At 37.1% G+C, this 24,307-nt stretch overlaps 1 protein-coding gene across 1 annotated transcript in view; it reads right to left on the bottom strand.

The window, feature by feature from the left end:
• Positions 1-743: 743 nt before the first annotated feature.
• LOC140170985 (microsomal triglyceride transfer protein large subunit-like) overlaps positions 744-24,307 on the bottom strand; it is a 37,478-nt gene continuing 13,914 nt past the window's right edge. Inside the window, exons 10-18 of the mRNA XM_072194173.1 lie at positions 23,929-24,141; positions 17,213-17,427; positions 15,581-15,678; positions 13,565-14,211; positions 13,276-13,500; positions 12,421-12,648; positions 11,699-11,823; positions 9,757-9,927; positions 744-8,853 (exon numbers count right to left, since the gene is read on the bottom strand). Coding sequence (XP_072050274.1) covers positions 8,682-8,853; positions 9,757-9,927; positions 11,699-11,823; positions 12,421-12,648; positions 13,276-13,500; positions 13,565-14,211; positions 15,581-15,678; positions 17,213-17,427; positions 23,929-24,141 — 2,094 coding nt within the window. The 3' untranslated portion in view covers positions 744-8,681. The remainder of the gene's footprint in view (positions 8,854-9,756; positions 9,928-11,698; positions 11,824-12,420; positions 12,649-13,275; positions 13,501-13,564; positions 14,212-15,580; positions 15,679-17,212; positions 17,428-23,928; positions 24,142-24,307) is intronic.

Genomic DNA, 24,307 nt, shown 5'->3' with positions numbered 1-24,307 from the left:
TGGTTTGAAAATGAATGCAAGAAAATCATATGTGGAATGGCTGTCTCATATTTTGATATTTGCATCCATATTTGAATCCAAAACCTGACAAATGTGTTGATCCTCAAGTTGTTCCTGGCAGTCAACATTAATAGGTAAATTTTCACGGGAAAATTTTCTGGACACGTGACCAATGCGTATCAATGTGAGTGTTACCTTGAGCCTGATCTCTGACCCCCGGCGGTGATCTCGCTATTCAAGTCTTAGTAATTTTGAATTGGAATAGTATTTTTGACCGCAATTTTGATAGAAATTTGTGCATTGCAAATTTATTGAATATTATGTTATCTTAATTTTTTCACAATATCATCAAAACATAATTTCAAAAATATCTATCTACGGAAAAAAATATTTATCTACGGAAACTCTTACCATAACATTATTAACTTGCAACAAATAACTTATTTTGCCTCAAAGGACGAATTCTTCCTATTCAAATACATTGGAAGAACACCCACTGTGCTCGGGGTCGCATTCCATAATGCTAATATGTCTGCGCCCATGGGTGTCACGTGTCCAGAAAATTTTCCCGTGAAAATGTACCTATTAATTCTGACTGCCTGGAAGCATCTCAAGTCCTGCAACCCTTAGACTTGATACTTGAAAGACAAAAGGCGGCTATTGCACTTTTTGCACTCAAATGACAAATTCAATTTAGTAAAAGTAACACAAACTGCCAGCAAAAACAGCAACAGACACAGACTTGGTTTGTTTTTAATTTATTTATTGAAATAGCATTTTCAGTATTCAAAATTATGTTCTCTATTTATATAAAAAGTGTTCTACATACATTTATATAAAATGTACAAAAACCATGATTGTATTTCCATGTAAGATTGACAGTGTAAATTATTGTATTTCACAACAAGGTCACAGGTTATTGTGGTAAGATATATGGAAATGTTAATAAATATCTATATTATTTTACTTATATTATCTTTGGTTTGTCTTATTTGCTTAAGATTTTTGGAAAAAAAGTTTTAAAAATTCATTTAACCCCATGGGCACTACATCACTCTAAGAAGTATTTTGATTGGTTACATAGTGAGCTATATGATCTGTTGGGCCAATCAGAGAGATGGAAAGAATGTCAGGTGATTATGGTGAAAAGTACTAAGATTATATAGAAGCTCTGTTTTGATTGGTTATTTGGAGGAGTATAGCATGTAATTAACCAATCAGAGTCACTGTAAAAAGACAGCTAGAACCCATGGGGTTAAAGAGCCTTTGCATCTGGCATTAAATGGGCTAATCTATTGGATATCCACACCCCCACTGAAGGAAGATTTAGGAATTACAACCAAATTCTACAGCTTCAATAATTCCAGAACCCAGCAACTTTTATCCACACAAAATTGGGAAGGTTTGAAAGATTTTTGAATTTTCTCATTTTAGGCCAAATTGTGTGCATTTCAACATAAAACTGGAGAGGGTTGCCAGCTTGATTTAAACTCAAGATTTATCATTTTTTCGGTTGCTCTCTGAAGGCAACCAAACATTTATTTTGGCCAACAGGGTCACCAGTGGCTGTATTACCATCTACAAAATCAGATATTTTTTCAAGCATTTTTTATGTCCAATTTTAATTGTGAGCACAATTGTAGAGCTAAATTTCAGCTAAATTTATACTTTCAATGCCTATCAATAATTATAGGTTAATAACTGTATAATTCATTACTGAGAGTGAAATTGTATAAAAAATGGATGGTGTACAAAGATGTTGATGCATCTAATATCAACATTTCAGCACAAGTGCATTATCGTACTTGCACAAAAGTAGAACATTTCATTAATCAAAAATGTTGCAAGTTAGAATTAGGGATAATATTATGCTAAGATCAGAAGTTATGTAAACTATATATGGATAGGGTTAGTGCTAGATCTATGATTAAATTACATGATTAGTCCATATATGCACCACTTCTGATGAAAGTATAGCCCATATAAAATAAATACATAAAATTTCAGCAACTTACAGTTATTGACATCTTCCAATTGCTGATTTCAAACAAAATTAATAATGTAAACAATTAGTGTATCTACTTCTACCGTACCTAAGCTACTGCTATAAATATAATTAATATAGGGGTGTATAACAAAAAGTAGCTAAAATTGCATTTTTGTGCTGCTTACACTGTGTTAGCCATGATCTTAACAATGAGATCACAGCATAACTACAAAACATTTAAGGAACCGCTCACAAACACTTGTTAGGGGCCTGATGCAAACAAATTTCATCACAAACATTTTTGGGCCCCCCTTTACAGACCTCAAAAATGTCAGGGCCCCCTCCCCCTTTTTGACATGAAAATTATGGGTCAACCCCATAGAAAAGCATATAAACTCAAGAAAATGTGTGGTCATTTTTTTCAGGGCCCCCTTAGGAGGGTCAAAAATTTTCAGGGCCCCCTTTTTGCATCAGGCCCCCCTAACAAGTGTTTGTGAACAGTCCCTAATTTGATCATTAATATATATTAATATTGAAACATTTTTTGATTGTACAAACAATTGCAGTCAACCAGTACTATACCATGTCACTCTGATGTGGCAGCGACGTTTCTTAAGATTTTGAATTCAAATACGGGAACTTACATTTTTTTGTCTGAAACCATCAGACTTCATCAGGCAACTGACCCGCTGGGCTGGTCATGTGACCCCTAGGCTGGTCATGTGATGCTGTTTCGTGCACGCATCTTGAAATGTGTGCACGTGTACGCCAGCGCTTTGGGTGAATGTTAGCGATTTGAACCTGCGCCCAATGAAATACACACTGATAACATCACTGCCACATCAAATTGGTATTCTACTGGACTTCTTTTATAAGTGGCAATATTCAAGGTCAACAAACATTTGCCAGCAGACAGCTGAATCTAGATTTGGCTTTTGGTAAATTCATGTTTATGCATACATTATTAGAGAACAAGGGATCAATGCTGTACATAATAGAGGGCAGTATATCAATTTTAACCGAGATCAGATGATAATGGCATAGTAATATAAGTAATCAAAAGAGGGCGGCATACAGGGTTAGCTAATGGCGCATCGCAGTACAGTCAATGATGATAACCATTAAAATATTGATATATACTGCCCTCTATATAGGTAAAGTAACGATCCCTTGTTCTCCAATTCAAAAATAATGCATACATATAAACATGAACTTACCAAAAGCGAATGTCTGCCAAATTCACAACATAAATGTGACCCGCTCTGTGACGAAACCCGCCATAAGTCGCACTCAGCCATTTCGAGATATGGCAGGTCAAAGTTGGAAAAGGAGTGAAAAACCTTGCAGATTTTGTTTTTCAGTTTCTATCAAGTTATTTTTCGATTCCTTAGTATGTTTATTTATTAACCTACCATTGAAAACAAAAGATTCTTTTACATTTAAAGCACCCAAAACTAGCATTTTCTGAGCCAAACCTAGTCCTTAACATGTCATTTTACTTGCATTTGCCTTTTCTTCATGTGTCACTTCCCCCTTCGCGTTGAAAGACCATAGAATGCGGACCGCATGTCCCAGAAACATAATTTTGGTATCAAATGAAAGCTGAAGACCTATATACTAAATGATGACATCAAAAAGTCAATTTTCAAAATTAGTGACTTATGTCTGGTTTTGAGGGAGCGGGACACAAATCTGCCTCCTTTTCAGACAACTGCATCATTTTGCTGCGACTGAACATAGATAAAGATACATCTTTGTGCTGCTAATCCGTCGACATAACAACAATTGTTTAAGGGACCAACAATTTTCTCTTGTCGCAGTAACATTAATTTGTGAAGTAGGTGTGAACACTCCCTTTTCATTATAATGGGCGATCCCATTCTGCATACTGTTCTACCAATCATGAAAAATTACATATTTTTTACAACGTTTATATTTTTTTTTACATCAATACCACATATTACATAAGGCACAATTTCACAACAATAATATCAAATATTTTTATACTACATCTAACACAAATATACACGATATTAAAAACCAACTTCCTTGGGAATTAAATCTGCATGATTGGAAGCCTAAATGGATGAGTTCATAGCATGTTGGGGAATTGTGATTTTTCATAGACGAGCAAAACTTGGGTTTTAAGTTTTAAATGGTGTTAGGCAAAATGTGGTGATAAACTTAAATATAATAACCGACAGTCACATAATCGACTACCAAGTCGTTCAGCAGGGCAAGATCCCTGAAACCAGATCCAAACAGGGCTCATTAATATTAATCTTCATTCTTTCCGATTTGAACTTAAACTATTTTTTCATAGGAGGCAGTCCTCAGCCCCCACCCCCTCGACTGGTTGACATACAGACCCTGTTGCCATGCTCACAGCATTGGACTGCATTAAAAACACCTTACACTGTGGGGTAGAAATATAAACAACAGAATACGGTCATAATTTTGAGAGTCTTAGCTGCAATAGCTGCCACATTGCCATTTGACAACATTAAATATTATGACACTTGGCAGCTATTACACATGGGCCCTATCTGCAATAGCTGCCATATAGACATTTGATAATTTCTGCATTCTATGTTGTACATATCTATAATATGACACATGGCAGCTATTATGTATGGGGCCTTCTTACACTAACCCCTTGACTTGTTGTTCATGGCTTTGTATATCACACAAAGAAATATGTATCTGTCTTAAAAATGGGGCTACCTGAATGGGAGATTCAATTTGAAATCTACACCCCCTGTGTGGTAGATTAAGGTCATGTCTTCCATATTGGGTGTATGGATTTCAACTGGAATATCTCATTCATTACAGGTACATAAACAAATGCAAGTACTATTTTCGAAATCATCCAAATATCTTAATCCAAATTATCGGACAAAGTTCTTTGGTGATCAATAGGGCAAAAAAATTAATTGTTTGCTTGTCCATCACTTTCGGATGTTGGGTCGGACAGTCGGGAAAAGGTGTTTTTTTCATGTACCAAAAGTATGTGATGTACTGTTTGTAAAACACTCACTGACCACAGAATTTCCACCAAAGATAAATTCAAGGTAACCCCTACTTTATTTGACACCTACGTGTCTGGCAGACTTAAAATACTGCATTTTTAAGTTCAAAAATGTTTTACTTGTGTCGATGCTGAGAATAATAATACAAAATATTGAAACCCTCAAACATTTACGACTGGACAGAAGAAACATGCAGGAAATGGTTTTTGAAAATTGTAAAAAAACTTTCTACGGTCGGCACTGCCAAGACGGTCGGTCGGACGAGGACAAGCAAACAACTTTTTTTTGGCCTAGTGTTTGTATGTCTCCTAAGCATACTGACCTGCATGTACATATACATACAAATTTATAGACTATACATTAATTCACATTATATTATACGTAAGGGTGGCTTTAAAACCCAACCACTGTTCAACTGCCAATGCTCTGGTGGAAGTAATGGCAATTCTCCTGATTCACAATGCAATGTGCCAACAGCAGTTGCTCTTGCCAGTCCAATTTTTTACCTCCAGGGTTGACATAGCTGTTAAAAACCACCATTGGATTTTCATCCAAGTAGAAAACAGTTCCACAAAAAAATGTCACATTTCAGTGGCGTTCCGTGGCCGCTCCTACCCCGGGGCTGGAGAAAAGGTGCAATTTTGCCACCCCCTAATTTTTTTTTTGGTGGTTTGAAAAAGTGAAGAGAGAATAAAAAAGGATAATAAGCGCTAGAAACCTAAATAAATAAAGTTATTGAAACGAATATGACAAATTTCCGTGGTAGGGTGCTGGTGGTCAAACAGTGGTTGGATTTTGATACTATCCCATACAAAAGAAAAATCACAATGACATCGAACAATTACATTTATATTATGAAAATAACAAATTTCAAATAACTAAACAATCAGACTCTTGACTTACCATTGTGCGTATTTTTAAATCAAAAGTATCATAAATGACATTTGTGTCATAAATCATTTGAAAAAAGGAAGAATTAGGCACTATTGTTTAACTTTACAGTGATTTGATATTAACAACACACTTTTGTAACTGATCTCTTTATCAATTTAAATAAGAGTGTTAAGTGCACTAAATAGGAGCTGTAAATAAATATATTTTGATTGTACAATCTATAGATAAAAAATGCTTTACACTTTAAGTATTTTAAAAGATATCTCTTTTCCAAACCATGTACCCCAATTCAGCTGCTTTCACTATGATCAATATATTTGTAGCATTCAGGCTACATGTAAAATTATTAGGGCTATGTTTTACAAGTTGAAACATTTTATTCACCAATATAGGCAAATAACATGGGCAAATGATATAATCAAATGCAGGCAGGGTTAGAGGGTGTTTAGAGTTTTAACCCCATGAGAACTACCTACCGATTGGCCAAAAAGAAGTTTTCATTATCAACTGGACCAATCAACAATATTGTTAGAATAATTTCACCATGCAAAAAAATTAGGGTGAATTATTTGCAAGCTCTATTCTGATTGGTGATATAAGTGAAGATTTCATGTAATTGACCAAAATTGATCAGAGGCAATGTTAGAGCGGAAGGTAGTGCACAGGGGGTTAAGGTGTGTGTTTTACCTCTAAAACAGTTACTTTCCATGTCATCTTTCTTCCATTAGGCTTTCAATGATTCCTGTTATTGACTAAAATCTGATGAAGGAATTCACTTTTTTCACATGAGTCCTAAAATGTTTTGTTTATTTCTTCATTACCATATTCCAATGACAAAACAGATCAAGTGCAATAGATCAAAGTGCAGCGAAAATGTACTATACTGTGTCTTGTCTCAAGTTTTGAGAGTAACGCTATGTTGGATTTGAGTGGCAGATTCCAAAGCGGTGCTTTTACGCCGTGGGACGGACAAATAGCCTTTCTACGCATGTGTATATGCCCCGCAGCATTAGGTTAGTGCGCACGCAATTTGAATCTGACACTGCAAAATCTAACATGGCATTACTCTCAATTTGAGACAAAAAAAGACTATTTTCAATTTCATCATATTAAACTGGCCCACAACTTTATCAGAGTTCACCACTAAAACACCATCTCAAAAACTTTTCACACTTATCAATGCAAAAAATAGAGGCACTATTATAGTTTTGAGAGTAATGCCATGTTGGATTTTGCAGTGGCAGATTTGAATTGCGCGTACTGGGCCTATCCTCGCACTGATTCGATTCTGCCACAGCAAAATCCAACATGGTGTGTTACTCTCAACTTGAAATGAGACACACTTACAATATTGCTTCATCTCCAGCTTTATCAGCCGATGCACTGTATGCCTAAACATTATTATATTGACCCATTGCATTTGAAATCCATATACACCCCCTATGGAAGACTACCCTTAATCTGCCCCACACAGGGAGTGTGAATTTCAAATGAGGTTACCGGAATGGGTGTGTCTATTTGAAATAGTGGGAGATTAGGACAGGCCTTCCACAGAGGGGTGAATGGATTTCAACTGGAATAGCCCATTTCAATCAGTTAGGGATGACATCAAAACCCAACCACTGGTAGACTGCTGGCTCCCTAACAGAACTTCACAGTTTAACCATGTTCTATCGTTCTGAAACCAGTCTCAATCGCTTCCTTCTGCCAGGGTGCTGACGGTCAACTGGTAATTGGGTTTTGAAGGCATCTCTTCATGAGAACCTTGTTTCAATAGTTTCAAACTATACATGCAAAGGTTGCGTGTACAAATTGTGATGGTGGTATAATTGAAAGACATACCTATACAAATATATGCAATTATTTAATTCCCAGATCAGATGACAACAACAGGCTATTCCAGTTGAAATCCATACACCCCCTATGGAAAACATGACCTTAATCTCCCACACAGGGAGTGTGAATTTCAATTGAGGTTACCTGAATGGGTGACTCCATTTGAAATCTACACCCCCTGTGTAGGAGATTAAGGTCATGTCTTCCACAGGGGGTGTATGTTTATTAACTGGAATAGCCAAATATCCTGTGCTATTTGACATATCAGACACCAGTGATTGACCCTCTGCACAGGTTCTCCCTGTAAAAGCACGCACAAAATTACATTTTTTTTTTTTTTTCGATACTGTCATTTTTTGCACACACTATTACACGGTAATTAAAGCATGCATGTGAGTAAAAGCAGAGGTCAACACAACAAATCACACATACACCTTGCAAGGAAAACCTCCTTTTGAGATGACTGTGCAAATGGTCAATGCTCTAAGCACTGTTTAAAGTGGAACAAATGAAAAATCTGAAAACGGATGCTTTTGAAATGAATGAAATAGGTAGCATCAATCGCTTAAGCTTTGTTCAACAAATAATTGGCAAAAATCATTACACATAGGTGCCGAGCTCTGGAACTGGGGGAGTAGCAGGGCTCAGCCCCCCCCCCCTAATAATTTGGGTGTGGGGACTCGAACACCCTTCAGCCCCCAATAATTCCATGTGAAGTAAAACAAACTGTGATCAAAAAATTGCCGTTTTTGACCTATTTTTGCCAAATTTTTAAGGATGATCCCTCCTTGGCAACCCCCCAGACAAGGTCACCACCAATTTTTTTTTTTTTGTCAGCCACCCAGAAAATCTTCCGGAGCCACTGTTACATTTCAAAAAAAGTTACTCTTTCTTTACTACTTATAAGATCTAATGAACCTACAAATCTATGATTTCTACCACCATCCTGAATCTTCTTCCTCTTCTTTTCCAAACATCTCGTGACAATTCGGCGAGTTCTCATCCATCAATTTGAAGGATAAATCTTTTATTTTGGTTTGTCTCACTGCTTTAGCTTCATATTTGTTCACAGATCTTGTGAGCTGTTCATACACATTAACATGGTTTCTGTAACATAAGGGTAAAGATATTGACAATGTTAATGTTAGTTTCATGCTCTGCGTGCTAGCCATAGGCTTCAACATAAAAAGTCCAAGTTTTGAGATATTTTCTCAAAATGTCAAGAGCTATCTTAAGAACCACTGAACCAATACTAGGCTTGTTTGTACTCATTTTAATACATTTTTCATGCTGATTTCAAATATGGTCATGAAAATTTATAATTCTGAAATTTTTTAATTAAAAAAAAAATGTTGAAACTTATGAGAGAGTTAACACGCAATGGCTTTGCATAGCGGTATATCGACCACTTTTGGGAGTAGGTAATCGCTTTTAAAAAATGATGCTTCACTCATCAAATTTGCACTTTTCTGTCAGCGTGCAATAATCAGAGATGCCAGTCAGTGTTGTCAAAAAATCCTGAAATGGCAAAAAAATTCCTGAAAAATGTATTTTGCCCATACATTTGTTACAGGATCATCTGAGTAAACTTTCCTGAAATCAGGAAATTTCCTGAAGACTAGCAACACTGAATAATGAGAGCCAATCAGAATATGCCAGGAGTAGCTTTGCATAGCGGTATATCGATCACTTTTGCATAGCGATATATCGATCACTTTTAAAAAGTAATAGGAAATCGAATTTAAAAAGTGATGCTTCACTCATCAAATTTGCACTTTTCTGTCAGCGAGCAATAGTGAGAGCCAATCAGAACAAACATTAGAAATGCCAGGAGTGTATTAATTGCGTACTCTGCGTACTATGGGTAGTGCCTTCAGGCACATTCACATTGATTAAGTGCTCATGTGCAACACGCTGGCGCCACAGGGACTGAAACCCACAACCTTGAGCTACCTCGCAATTACGAGTCAAAGTCTTAGGTCCTGCATGTTAGCTGCACCCTGTACATACCTGTATTTAAGTGGTTCTTGCATCATTTGTAAACAAAACATTGGTGGTAGAGTTGAGAACTGTACATCAGTTATAAAATTGATGACACCAGACGCCTCGGCATGGAAATCCAATCCTGTTCTTAAGAATGGGGTTACTACCTTGGTTGAGCCTTTAATAGCCACAGCACCACTGTAATAATTGGGAGAAAAGTGGACAATGGTCATTTGTGATGTGATCAGGGTTCGAATTCGGGTGTATCGCATAGCAGTTTGCTCCTTATTTTGAAGCAACTGCTACCCAATTTTGCATTTGTGTAGCACTTTTTATAGTGCTTTAGTATATATGGAAGTATCCTGATTATGATGAATTAGCAAAAAACTGCTACGCAAAATATTTAAATGAATTCGAACCCTGGATGTGATCAAGCTAAATGGGTTTAATATCGATGAAAATCAAAATTTAGTTTTCGGTGTCATTACATGAGCCATTCACAGAGTCTGCATTTTGCTGAAAATCCCATCATAATCAGACTTATGGTTCCAGAGATATGGCCATTTTAAAGTTGCACAGAACAATAAATTACAAAGGAAGTTGAATACTATTATGGCTCAATGAGAATTTAACAGAACCTATTTTGTGTCCCTCTCATAAAATATGCAACTTCCCAGTAAACACAAAACGTTTTACACTTTTACAGAAAACGTTTAAATGTCAGATTATACGAAGGGCAAATAAAGGGCATAAAACAACTTTCCAGTAAACACAAAACGTTTTATACGCTGGCGAAGTTACGTAATAATCGGATTAACTACCATAGCAATAGGTCAAAACAATTTTTGAATATACCACGCTGCAATGATACGGTCACGCGGTACCTCTGCATTGAACCATATCATGCTGATCACTTGCACCTGTAAGATTAGTATCTTTGAAAAGACCAGTATTGTATTCAATCTATGATTGCAGACATACACAGGTGATTAGTTCAACCTGCTTGTAGTGCAGCGCAATATGTTGTTTTGACCTATTGCTATGGTAGTTAATCCGATTAATTACATAACTTCGCCAGCGTATAGAAAACATTTAATGTCAAGTTATATGAAGAGCAAATAAAGGGTATAACACATTTCAATAGCATTATAAAACATTTTTGAAAACTTGCTTCAAAACATGTTTATTTTTAAATAAACATGTTTATTACTTAAAAGTGTTGACAAAATAATTTGCACAAATGCTTGCCAAAAAAATATTTTACAATAAAATTTTGACATTTTTAAAATGTTGTAGTATTTTTTCATATAAAACTTTTTGAAAATATGTTCATCACCTTTATATAAATATGCGAGTTTAATTGTTATTATTAAAATGTTTTCATCAAAACCAAAACATGTTTGTAACCTGTTTATAATGATTTAAAAACATTTCTTGATTTCTTGACAGCTCTTGAGAGGGGGATGTTCTTTTCAGCTACTTTTTAACAATTTTTGGCTGCGTGTCCCCCCCCCCCCACATTTCAAGCCGGATTGGCACTAATGTATGTAGCTGGGATGAAAAGCCAACGATCAATTGAAAATTTTGACCTTTCTTATCTTATTGAAGATATGGATTTTTCCCCCAAACACCAAAAATATTAGGTCTTTTTGGAAAAAAATCCATATCTTCAATACGAAAGGTCAAAATTTTCAATTGATCGCCAGCTATTCTTTCCAGCTACATACACTTTAAGTACATATCATTAGATTTAGTAAGTTTACTTCGAGGACTGTTAAATATCAAAAATATCAATTTTTAATCATTTGCCATAAAATGTGTAATATATTGCAAATTTCAAAACATCAAATTATTTGATATCAGAAGGACATTGTTTGTATTCAGAATACAATTCGATATGTCTGATGTGCTCTCTTGTCCCACAAAAAATACTGTAAAATAAATACATTAAAAGTAATCAATAGCTTACCTATTATATACTATTGTAGTAGATGTTCTATCCCATAAACTAAAGTCTAGACTCCCACCCAGATCAACTGATGCACCACCATGCAAGGTAAAATCTACATCAAAACCTGATTGGAGACTAATTTTCTGAAAAAAAAAATATATTTAACAATTATGCATTTCAAGGTTTGATATGTAATGAATGCTTATTTTGAAATTCCAACATTTGAATTTGAGGCGTTAAGAGTAAGAATGCACTATCTACAATAGCTGCCCTATTGACATTTGACAATATCTGCATTCTATTATTGTACATATCTAAATATATGACACCTGGCAGCTATTTTAGATAGGGCCTTCTTGCACCAAGCCCTCTGAATTCCACCTACTTGTACAAAACCCTTGATATTGAGGTGTCCTATCTACAATAGCTGCCTTAAAGACATTTGACAATGTCTGCATTCTATATTGTACACATATCTAAACATTGTGACACCAGGTACCTATTGCATATGGAGCCTTCTTGCAATAAAATTTGGTTCACCTCAAGTTTGGTAGTGACGTCAATGCTCTTCTTTCGCGGTTGCGTCGCAAGCGCGCTGACAATCCACCCCTGTGCGCGTGTGTACACTCAGGGCGTTTAACATTACGCCCGCGATTCGATACTGCGGCAAGCGAAATAAGCACCTACGTCACTACCGAACTTGAGATGAACCAAATTATAGCTCCTCCAATTCTACCTACCTGTACATGATCATGAAGCAGCATGATTCCTTGTAAAGCTGGATATGAAGACCCTGACGCTGAACCAAGATTCCACGCCATACTCATCAAATCACTTGTACCTGCAACCATGTTGAGTGGTCTAAGCTGCATGTCAAGAAGCTGTACGCCTAACCCAGCTCCAGCTTCGTCATCACCACCAGTTTCCTCGCCAAAGAAGTATTCAAGACCTTTAGAGTAACCAGCAACCTAACGGAAAATAAGATATTACCAGTTAGCCTAGGTGATTAAGAATAATTGACTTAAAATAATCGACTGGATGTATGGAGAGTGTCCTAGGCATAGTGGGTGATCTTCCTGTACATTTGAATGGCAAGCATGAACAGATTTTGCAACAAAACATTGACTTTGGTTGCAATTTGATTTACACTGTTTACACTACTCTATTTGACATGTACATGTCTGACAGACTTAAAACACTGCATTTTTAAGCCCAACATTGTTTTACTTGTGTAGATGCTGAGGATGATAATACGAAATATCGGAACCCTTAGTCAGGTACAACCGGACACATTAAGCAAGCAGGAAATGGTATTTTACAATGTCTCTTTTATATCATCACTTTTCATCAGTTATTCCGACGAAAAGTTCATGACATATTTTGGGATAACCTTTTTTTATTCAACAAATAATTCTACAGTCGGGACTACTGAGATGGTCAGTTGGACAAGCTAACACCTTTTTGTTTTTGTTGGCCTTACTTGTAAACCATCACATATCAAGATACTTTACCTTCATTGACCCCTATTACTGACCTCTGGTATTGACCCCAAACCCTGGCCCAACCCTCAACAGGATTATTATCATCAGTCTTACCTGTAATACCATCATAGATTCACCAGCGGCATGCATCAACACATCAAAGTTACTCTGTCTCAGTAGCCCAGCACCAGTGAATAGGATATTGATATCAAAGTCTACCATAGCATTCATCAGTCTTACCTGTAATACCATCATAGATTCACCAGCTGCATGCATCAACACATCAAAGTTACTCTGTCTCAGTAACCCAGCACCATGCATCAACACATCAAAGTTACTCTGTCTCAGTAACCATCAAAGTTAGCACCAGTGAAGTGAATAGGATATTGATATCATAGTCTACCATAGCATTCATCAATCTTACCTGTAATACCATCATAGATTCACCAGCGGCATGCATCAACACATCAAAGTTACTCTGTCTCAGTAACCCAGCACCAGTGAATAGGATATTGATATCATAGTCTACCATAGCATTCATCAGTCTTACCTGTAATACCATCATAGATTCACCAGCGGCATGCATCAACACATCAAAGTTACTCTGTCTCAGTAGCCCAGCACCAGTGAATAGGATATTGATATCAAAGTCTACCATAGCATTCATCAGTCTTACCTGTAATACCATCATAGATTCACCAGCGGCATGCATCAACACATCAAAGTTACTCTGTCTCAGTAACCCAGCACCAGTGAATAGGATATTGATATCAAAGTCTACCATAGCATTCATCAATCTTACCTGTAATACCATCATAGATTCACCAGCGGCATGCATCAACACATCAAAGTTACTCTGTCTCAGTAACCCAGCACCGGTGAATAGGATATTGATATCATAGTCTACCATAGCATTCATCAATCTTACCTGTAATACCATCATAGATTCACCAGCGGCATGCATCAACACATCAAAGTTACTCTGTCTCAGTAACCCAGCACCGGTGAATAGGATATTGATATCAAAGTCTACCATAGCATTCACAGTGTCTGTAATTAATTACAAGATATATAAGGCACTATGATAACAAAAGTTATATTCATTTTACATGATCTATAAATTTATTTTACTTTTAAGGTATTCTGCATAGAGATTTGCCATTTTATGAGATAATATTGATAGCTTTCATGAGAAAAAAATCAAACACAGTTAAAAATTTAACCCTCTCCACATGCATGATACATGTGTCGACTGCAGACAAGTTCCAAATTTAAAAAAAGTACCAGTCCCCACAGTCAGGTTAGTGATACAGCTACCTGTTATCACGTTCAACTCTGTTCAACAGAAGCATATCATCCAAGCAGCAAAGTTCATTTCCCATTGAAAAATGTTATCCGACGGATCTGCAGTCGACCATTTTGCAATATAATTCTATTAACCTACACACCAGCTTATTCCACAGAAAAAAATTTAAAAGGTTGATCTCAACAAATTTATTGATATAGGCTGCATTTACGAAATGGCATGCTAGTTCAAATCCTGTGTTTGAAGTCAATCAATAAAATCTTGCAGGGTCTGTATTGTGGTTTGGGTCATAACCACGTTTCTAAAGTGGCATCAAATCTTTTGCATGATTCAAACCAGTGTTGACAACTTCAAAATCCACAAATTTAGGGCAAATATTGCAGTTTGATGTAAATCTTATGGAATAATGTTTCTAAGGTAAGAAAAATATAAACCTATGGACCTGTCCTGTAGGCAAGTAAAAACAGCTGTTATTTTACCAAAGCAGATTGACTTAAACAGAATTTTTGAAGAAAAAAATATTGTAGTCAAAAAATTGTTTTCAAAAATTTAAATATTTTTTTCTAGATTTGTCAAGCTCTCATTAATTTCTAAGGTTTATTTATAATAAATTTCGGATTTATATAGCGCCTTTTTCCAGCTAGATCTTGAAGGATTCAAAGCACTGTAATTTCGCTGCCATGGTGAATCATCACAATCAGATCGCATCATCTAGGCCAGTTGCAGCCGAACCTCAGGTGCAGACCTATCCGCACTTAGATTGTAACATCCACCAATTATCTGTGCAGCTCCCCAAATTCCATTGGGTGAAGGAAGTTTTTTGATAACCAAACAACTAATCACCAATTTTCTTGAAAGCAGGAGGAAACCGGAGATCCCGGAGAAAACCTGCGAGAGCGAGCATGGAATCGGGATAAACCAAGTGCACATGAGTCCTTGGGCCGCACCAGAGCTTGAACCCGGGACCTCAGTGGTGCAAAGCGAGGGAACTACCGCTGCGTTAACTCGCCCTCCCTATTTAGCCTCTCCCAGAGAAAAAAAACATCCTGACTGTTAATCCCAACTTGGAAAGTCTGTCTGCCATAGAACTGGGTTGTTAAGCTTCCTACTAACCTGCCAGTATATTCTTGTATGCTGTTGAGAAACCATCTTGACCCAAATTGTAATAGTTGCCCACTGCTTGGTTACGTAATGCCCTACGGACGGTTTCACTGAAACAACAGCAAAAAAATAAATAAATAAATAAATCATGCATCAATTATATTCTTGTAATACTAATGACATTCAAAAAGTTAAGAAGAATATACTACATGCTCATAATCAGTACACAGCTCTTTAACCCCAATAGGCTTCTACATGGATAGAATGACCTTTGTGTGTGCTGGTTACAAAAACTCACAATCCACAAAAAAACTCCTGGTTTTTAAAAGCCTTTTGTCCTGGGCGAGCTGGGTCAACCTCCCCCTGTTGGTATAAACCTGCTAGAAAACACCTTATGAATAAAATCGGACCACCCATCTGAAATGAAATGAAATGAAATGATATATGTTGAAAAGGAGCCAAGTTTTATTCCATTTGGTTTGAAAGAACATGACCCGATCTTCAAACTTGGGAATCATGTTACTTGTTGTTAAAGGAGGATTTCGTGATCCTAGCATCCTCTTTTTATGACATTTTTCAGTAGATATCCACGAAAAAAGCATCTTTCCAAAATTTCAGCTGATACCGATTTTGTGTTTGCGAGTTATGCATGATTATGTGTATTACACTGCCCCATAGACAATGTGTTGTAATTTCGTTCTGGTATACCAGAACGAAATTCAAATTTGACAATATTTTTGCTAAACGAATTAATCTGCCCAAGAAATGTTTGGTACATAAACAGTATGTAGCCAGAGGTATTCAGTGGTATAAATATCTCAACTTTTTTTTGAGAAAAGTGGGGGGATGAGGCTGTGGATCACGAAATGCCCTTTTAATAGAAACACATCGTGTTCTCTACCTTGAGGGATGTAGCCAGTCTTTTACTGTGAAGGGGCAAAGCCAAATTTTTGTCCCCGTTAGATGATTTTTGGTCCCATTGTGGGGGGAAAAGCCAAATTTTTGTCCCATTTTATCATTTTTCCCCATTTTCGGTTATTTTAATGACACCTTACTCTGCCATCCCCATCCCCCTGGAAAAGGTCTGTGGGAGGCAATTTAGCCTGCCACATCAAAATGCAACATAGGGACTACCTATAAATTAATAGAATAATGTTATATTAAAGGTCATGAACTATAAATCCTGGGCATTTCAAGAGGATCCAATGTTGAGAAGCAGACTTGTCGATAAACACCAAAAACTGACGAGTATCAATAATTTTGATACGGGGTGATACGGCCTGTACAAAAATCTGCATTTTGATTGGATAAAGTGGGAGAGGCCTGTGAGGCTGTCAATCGAGTCACACACCTCCAATTCTTTGAGGCACAACATCTTTTTTGGTCCTATAGCACTGTCGGTGCCCGAAGAGGTACTGATGACTCCTTTTATCGTACCCTATACATTTGTACAGTGCATTCTTTTTTTATTCAAATGAATGGCAATATTACTATGCAACTGTTAATTATTATGCTTGTTAAAATGTATTACATCTCCAGGGAGTGATGTTAAGAGTCATCGGTACCTAACCGGGCACCGATAGTTCTATAGGACCAAATTGGATGTGGTGCCTTAATTTTATATCTTTTTTTCCTTTCACTCACCCTGCCTGTGAATCTTTTTCCGTCATCTGTAACACTTTTGAGATGACATATTTAGCCAACTCCAGTCTTGCCTGGTGTGGTATAGACAACACAACATTGACTACATCCTGTTCAGATGGGTTCTTGCCTAGTATAGAGGTCACTGCTAATTTCTGTACTACAATTGACACTGGTCTACGGCTTTGATGGTACAATGTATTGAGTACTCTGTTGACCTGTAGGAGAAATTCAGAACAATTTCGGGTATATTTATTAAAATTTCTCAAATAGCAACCAAAATGGCTGACTTACATTACATTAAATAATAATAAGATATTAAATATAATACATAAAAAGATCATTATTGCAGGAAAATTATTGATACACACAACATGGGAAATGGCAAGCTACATTGCATGATACAAATCCAATGAAGTATGGACATAAAAAAGTTTGTCTCACGTGCATTAGATTTCTGATGGTGAAAATGTTAAAAAATATAATTTTACTTCACAATTTTTATTTTATTTTCAAAAAATGAAGACAAATTGTCATTGGCAAAACATAATCCTGGTATCCAAAATTTAATATGTAAATGAGTTGAAGAAGGTTATGCGAACATGTACAGTGATCCGCATCTACTAATCTATACTAGAAAATCTTTGGCTCTGGCTAAGGAGTTTTGTCCTACATCAAAATGGTCTATAGTTATGTAAATGTCTTTTGTCTTATACAGAACCATTCAAATTAGGTCTGAAGAACCACCAAATGATATGATACTTACTTGTGATGTGAAATATTCAGGTTTAAATTTTTCCAGAGCTTCTAGCCCTACTTCAATCACAGTCATATCTTCTTCAGAATCTAATAAATCTATGATGGCTGCTATACTTGCAGGATGTACAGAACCATTCAAATTAGGTCAGAAGAACCAACCAAATGATGTGATACTTATTTGTGATGTGAAATATTCAGGTTTAAATTTTCCAAAGCCTCTAGCCCTACTTCAATCACAGTCATATCTTCTTCAGCATCTAATAAACCCGTGATGGCTGCTACACTTGCAGGATGTACAGAACCATTCAAATTAGGTCTGAAGAACCACCAAATGATATGATACTTACTTGCGATGTGAAATATTCAGGTTTAAATTTTTCCAGAGCTTCTAGCCCTACTTCAATCACAGTCATATCTTCTTCAGCATCTAATAAATCCGTGATGGCTGCTACACTTGCAGGATGTACAGAACCATTCAAATTAGGTCTGAAGAACCACCAAATGATGTGATACTTACTTGTGATGTGAAATATTCAGGTTTAAATTTTTCCAGAGCTTCTAGCCCTACTTCAATCACAGTCATATCTTCTTCAGCATCTAATAAACCCGTGATGGCTGCTACACTTGCAGGATGTACAGAACCATTCAAATTAGGTCTGAAGAACCACCAAATGATGTGATACTTACTTGTGATGTGAAATATTCAGGTTTAAATTTTTCCAGAGCTTCTAGCCCTACTTCAATCACAGTCATAGTCATATCTTCTTCAGCATCTAATAAATCCGTGATGGCTGCTACACTTGCAGGATGTACAGAACCATTCAAATTAGGTCAGAAAAACAACCCAAATGATGTGATACTTACTTGCGATGTGAAATATTCAGGTTTAAATTTTTCCAAAGCTTCTAGCCCTACTTTAATCACAGTCATATCTTCTTCAGCATCTAATAAACCCGGGATGGCTGCTACACTTGCAGGATTCAAATTAGGTCAGAAAAACCACCCAAATGATGTGATACTTACTTGCGATGTGAAATATTCAGGTTTAAATTTTTCCAAAGCTTCTAGCCCTACTTCAATCACAGTCATATCTTCTTCAGCATCTAATAAACCCGTGATGGCTGCTATACTTGCAGGATGTACAGAACCATTCAAATTAGGTCAGAAGAACCACCAAATGATGTGATACTTACTTGCGAAGTGAAATATTCAGGTTTAAATTTTTCCAAAGCTTCTAGCCCTACTTCAATCACATTCATATCGTCTTCAGCATCTAATAAACCTGTGATGGCTGCTATACTTGCAGGATGTACAGAACCATTCAAATTAGGTCAAAAAAACGACCCAAATGATGTGATACTTACTTGCGATGTGAAATATTCAGGTTTAAATTTTTCCAAAGCTTCTAGCCCTACTTTAATCACAGTCATATCTTCTTCAGAATCTAATAAACCTGTGATGGCTGCTATACTTGCAGGATGTACAGAACCATTCAAATTAGGTCACAAAAACCACCCAAATGATATGATACTTACTTGTGCTGTGAAATATTCAGGTTTAAATTTTTCCAGAGCTTCTAGCCCTACTTCAATCACAGTCATGTCTTCTTCAGCATCTAATAAACCCGTGATGGCTGCTATACTTGCAGGATGTACAGAACCATTCAAATTAGGTCACAAAAACCACCCAAATGATGTGATACTTACTTGTGATGTGAAATATTCAGGTTTAAATTTTTCCAAAGCTTCTAGCCCTACTTCAATGCTGGGTCATTGGGTCGCTTGCTGCGAGGTTTGAGTGATCTCATGCTCCGCCTGTTTGCGTTTATTTTTGGTGTTTGTACTGTGTGTTGCTCTGTGAATTTTGGATATATGGTTTGCCATGGCGTTCTCATTCTCCTGGTCATCTTTTATGGTTCTAGCACGATACCATCTCTTGGTTCTGGCAGTGTTATTTTCTTCGCGATGCATACCTATATTGCATACGCCATTATACATACCAGACCAACAAGCTGAACCAAGGCCGAGTAATTCGACATCCATCATTGATCGTGAGCAACGAATATCGTACAATCGTGATCTATTGATCGCTATTCAACCTGCACGCTTGACTAAAGATTTGGCTTCCAAACTTCGATCGTTAGAAATTGGCACTGGCCTACCACGTAAACGTTACCAACGCAAAAATGGTAAGCCTATGAAAATTAATCGTGATCATCTGAAATGGATGTGTTTTAATACTCAATCATGTCGCGAAGTGGCTACTGACATTTCTGAAATTATCCTCGATAATGACCTAGACATCTTAATGTTAACTGAAACGTGGCTATACGCTGAAGGTGATGAGGCATATGAAAGTACAATGACCCCACATGGTTACAAGTCTTACTCTTTCCCATGTTGCGGGAAAAGAGGAGGTGGAATTGCTTTCATCATTAGATCCAACTTATCCAGATATGTCAAATTTACTCCGTTGAACTACTCTTCCTTTGAAAGTGTTGAAATGAAGTTATGTGTCAACCAACTTTCAGTTACATGCATTTGTTTATATAGAATCCATCATACCAAGAAGAATAATGTAACTTTTAATGGTTTCATGTGCGACTTTGTCGATATGCTTTCCTCGTACGCGGATTCAAACAGTGATTTGTCATTCATTGGCGACTTTAACCTGCACTTCGACGAGCCTGATGAATCTTGTGTGAAACGCGTTAATGCCGTGTTATCCGACTTTCAACTCTTGCAACTTGTAGATAAACCTACCCATATTAAAAATCATATTCTCGATTGGGCTGTAGTACGGAATGAGAGATCTCTTATAACTTTTAATGATGTTCGTATTTACAAAGGGATATCGGATCATTTTGCTATTTTAGGACAGATTATCATCTTAAGACCTGCTCCTGCTAAACGTGTTGTGACCTCGCGAAATCTGAGGGCAATTGATACAGATCAACTGAAAGCGGACTTGTCTGTGCTGTCCCTTAGCATGAATAACTTGACTGTCGATAGTCTTCTTGATACCTATAATGATACCCTCAGACAGACACTCGATCAGCATGCTCCGTTGAACACTCGCAGTGTTAAGGACCGACCATCCGCCCCCTGGCTCACCACAGAAGTCAGGAATGCGCGACGTAGACGACGAAGTGCTGAACGACTCTGGCGCAAGACAAAACTGTCTGTTCATGAAGAGGAGTATATTAATGCAAGGAACGATACTATCAAGCATGTTACTGCCGCGAAGAAAGACTACTATGCAAGTAAAATAGACTCTGTCGGTTTTTCCACCAAACAACTTTTCAATGTGTCAAGTGAGCTTCTGGGCAAATCAAAATCTCGTGCCCTTCCATCTAATGTTCATGTAGAAGAATTGCCAGACAAGTTTTGCCAATTCTTCTCTGACAAAATAACAGGTCTAAGAGAGGAATTAGATTCTCGGCATTGTCAGCCTCCATACTTTGCTATTTATGATGGTCCAGTGTTTGATAATTTTTCTCTGGTTTGTGAAGAGGATATTGTTGCTATGATGAAGGATATGCCCAATAAAACCTGCATCCTGGACCCACTACCAACTGATCTTGTCAAACAATGTGCTGAGAGTCTGGTTCCTCTCATCACTCGCATCATTAACGAGTCTCTTCTATCAGGTGTTGTTCCATCTAAACTTAAAGAGGCTGTTGTTGTTTCAATTCTTAAAAAACATGGACTTGACTGTAATAACCTGAAGAACTTCAGACCGGTATCCAATCTTCCGTTTATCTCAAAACTTCTGGAAAGAGTGGTTCTTCGTCAATTGCAGCAACACCTTTTTGACAATAACCTCTTAGAAATAAATCAATCTGCGTATAGAAAGGGTCATAGTGTTGAAACCGCAGTACTGAGTGTCATGGACAGCCTGCTCACAAACTCTGATGAGAAACTTGTCTCACTCGTTGCCCTCCTTGACCTCAGTGCTGCGTTTGATACGCTTGACCACTCAATTCTTCTCAGACGCCTTGAAATCACTTTTGGTATACATGGCAATGTTCTCAAATGGTTTCATTCATACGTGTCACAACGATTCCAATCTGTCATTGTTAATGGCTCTACTTCAAATCCGTGCCCACTTTTTGTGCGGGGTTCCACAGGGCTCTGTATTGGGGCCAGTTTTGTTTACTTTATATTCCCAATCCCTTTCAGATGTTATCAATCTTCACAATTGCTCTTTCCATAAGTATGCTGATGATACCATTGTTTTTCAAAGTGGTCCACCTGAGAAGTTTGAGGTAACTAAGATCGCAATTCAGGAATGTATCAGTGACATTTTATGTTGGATGGACAGCAATAAGCTAATGCTAAACACAGATAAGACCGAGGTTATGATTGTGGGCACCACTTCTCGTGTTAAGCAGGTTGCTAGTAATTCCATCACAATTTTGAATTCTGATATCAAAATACAGGAGTCTGTTAAGTATCTTGGGGTGAGATTGGATCAAACGCTATCCATGTCCAGTCACATTAGTGAAGTTTGCCGTTCATCATTTTTGTCTTTAAGACGTATTGGGTGTATTCGGCCTTATCTGTCTGATAGAGCTACATCATGTCTTGTCAATTCAATTATTACATCCCGTCTTGACTTCTGTAACCCGTCCTTGACTGGTATCACCACTGACCAACTTAACAGACTTCAAAGAATACAAAATTGCGCTGCCCGTTTAATCATGAAGAAAGGGAAGTATGGGCATGTCCCCCCGTCAGATATGAGCTGCACTGGCTGCCTTTAGAATTTCGGATTCAGTATAAGTTAGCTGTTCTTGCTTTTCGGCATTTTGAAGATACGTTACCAACTTATCTGTCTGCTGCGCTCTGCACGCATACAAACCAGCTCGATCACTTCGATCTTCTACTGAAAGATTATTAAAATCTCCCGTGTTAATCTGAAATCGGCTGGTGAACGGTCCTTTCATTTCGCTGCTCGCTGTTTGGAATTCGCTTCCAAATAGCCTCCGAATACTACATTCGCTTACTCAATTCAAAAAGCAACTTAAAACTCATCTTTTTCTTCGTGCTTTTCCGGATTCACATATGTAACTTGTTTGTCTTTTTTTTTTTTGCGCCTTGAGTTCTTTTGAAGATTGTGCGCCTACTAAGAACCCTCCATTATTATTATTATTATTACTTCAATCACAGTCATATCTTCTTCAGCATCTAATAAACCCGTGATGGCTGCTATACTTGCAGGATGTACAGAACCATTCAAATTAGGTCAGAAGAACCACCAAATGATGTGATACTTACTTGTGATGTGAAATATTCAGGTTTAAATTTTTCCAAAGCTTCTAGCCCTACTTCAATCACAGTCATATCTTCTTCAGCATCTAATAAACCCGTGATGGCTGCTACACTTGCAGGATGTACAGAACCATTCAAATTAGGTCAGAAGAACCAACCAAATGATGTGATACTTATTTGTGATGTGAAATATTCAGGTTTAAATTTTTCCAAAGCTTCTAGCCCTACTTCAATCACAGTCATATCTTCTTCAGCATCTAATAAACCCGTGATGGCTGCTACACTTGCAGGATGTACAGAACTATTCAAATTAGGTCTGAAGAACCACCAAATGATGTGATACTTACTTGTGACGTGAAATATTCAGGTTTAAATTTTTCCAGAGCCTCTAGCCCTACTTCAATCACAGTCACATCTTCTTCAGCATCTAATAAATCAGTGATGGCTGCTACACTTGCAGGATGTACAGAACCATTCAAATTAGGTCTGAAGAACCACCAAATGATGTGATACTTACTTGTGACGTGAAATATTCAGGTTTAAATTTTTCCAAAGCTTCTAGCCCTACTTCAATCACAGTCATATCTTCTTCAGCATCTAATAAACCCGTGATGGCTGCTACACTTGCAGGATGTACAGAACCATTCAAATTAGGTCAGAAGAACCACCAAATGATGTGATACTTACTTGTGACGTGAAATATTCAGGTTTAAATTTTTCCAGAGCCTCTAGCCCTACTTCAATCACAGTCATATCTTCTTCAGCATCTAATAAACCCGTGATGGCTGCTATACTTGCAGGTTGTACAGCATTCTTTAAAGCTTGCAAACACAAGATCCTTGTCTCTGCACTTTCTGATTTCAAGCCATCGTAGAACCAACTAAGTGCATCTTGTACGCTCTATTAATGGAAAGAAATAAAAAAAAATTGACAAACTAAATTTGTAAATTCTATACATGCTAAGCTTCCTGACATTCTGAGTTGGAAAATGAAGAAGCTTTAAAATAATGCTTTACGGAATACGAGGTATAATTTTTTTGATTGGTGTAATTGAGTGACCCTGACA

Source organism: Amphiura filiformis, chromosome 15 (genome assembly GCF_039555335.1).
Source record: "Amphiura filiformis chromosome 15, Afil_fr2py, whole genome shotgun sequence".
In the NCBI taxonomy this organism is placed as follows: Eukaryota; Metazoa; Echinodermata; class Ophiuroidea; order Amphilepidida; family Amphiuridae; genus Amphiura; species Amphiura filiformis.
This window is presented reverse-complemented; position numbering and strand designations above follow the sequence as displayed.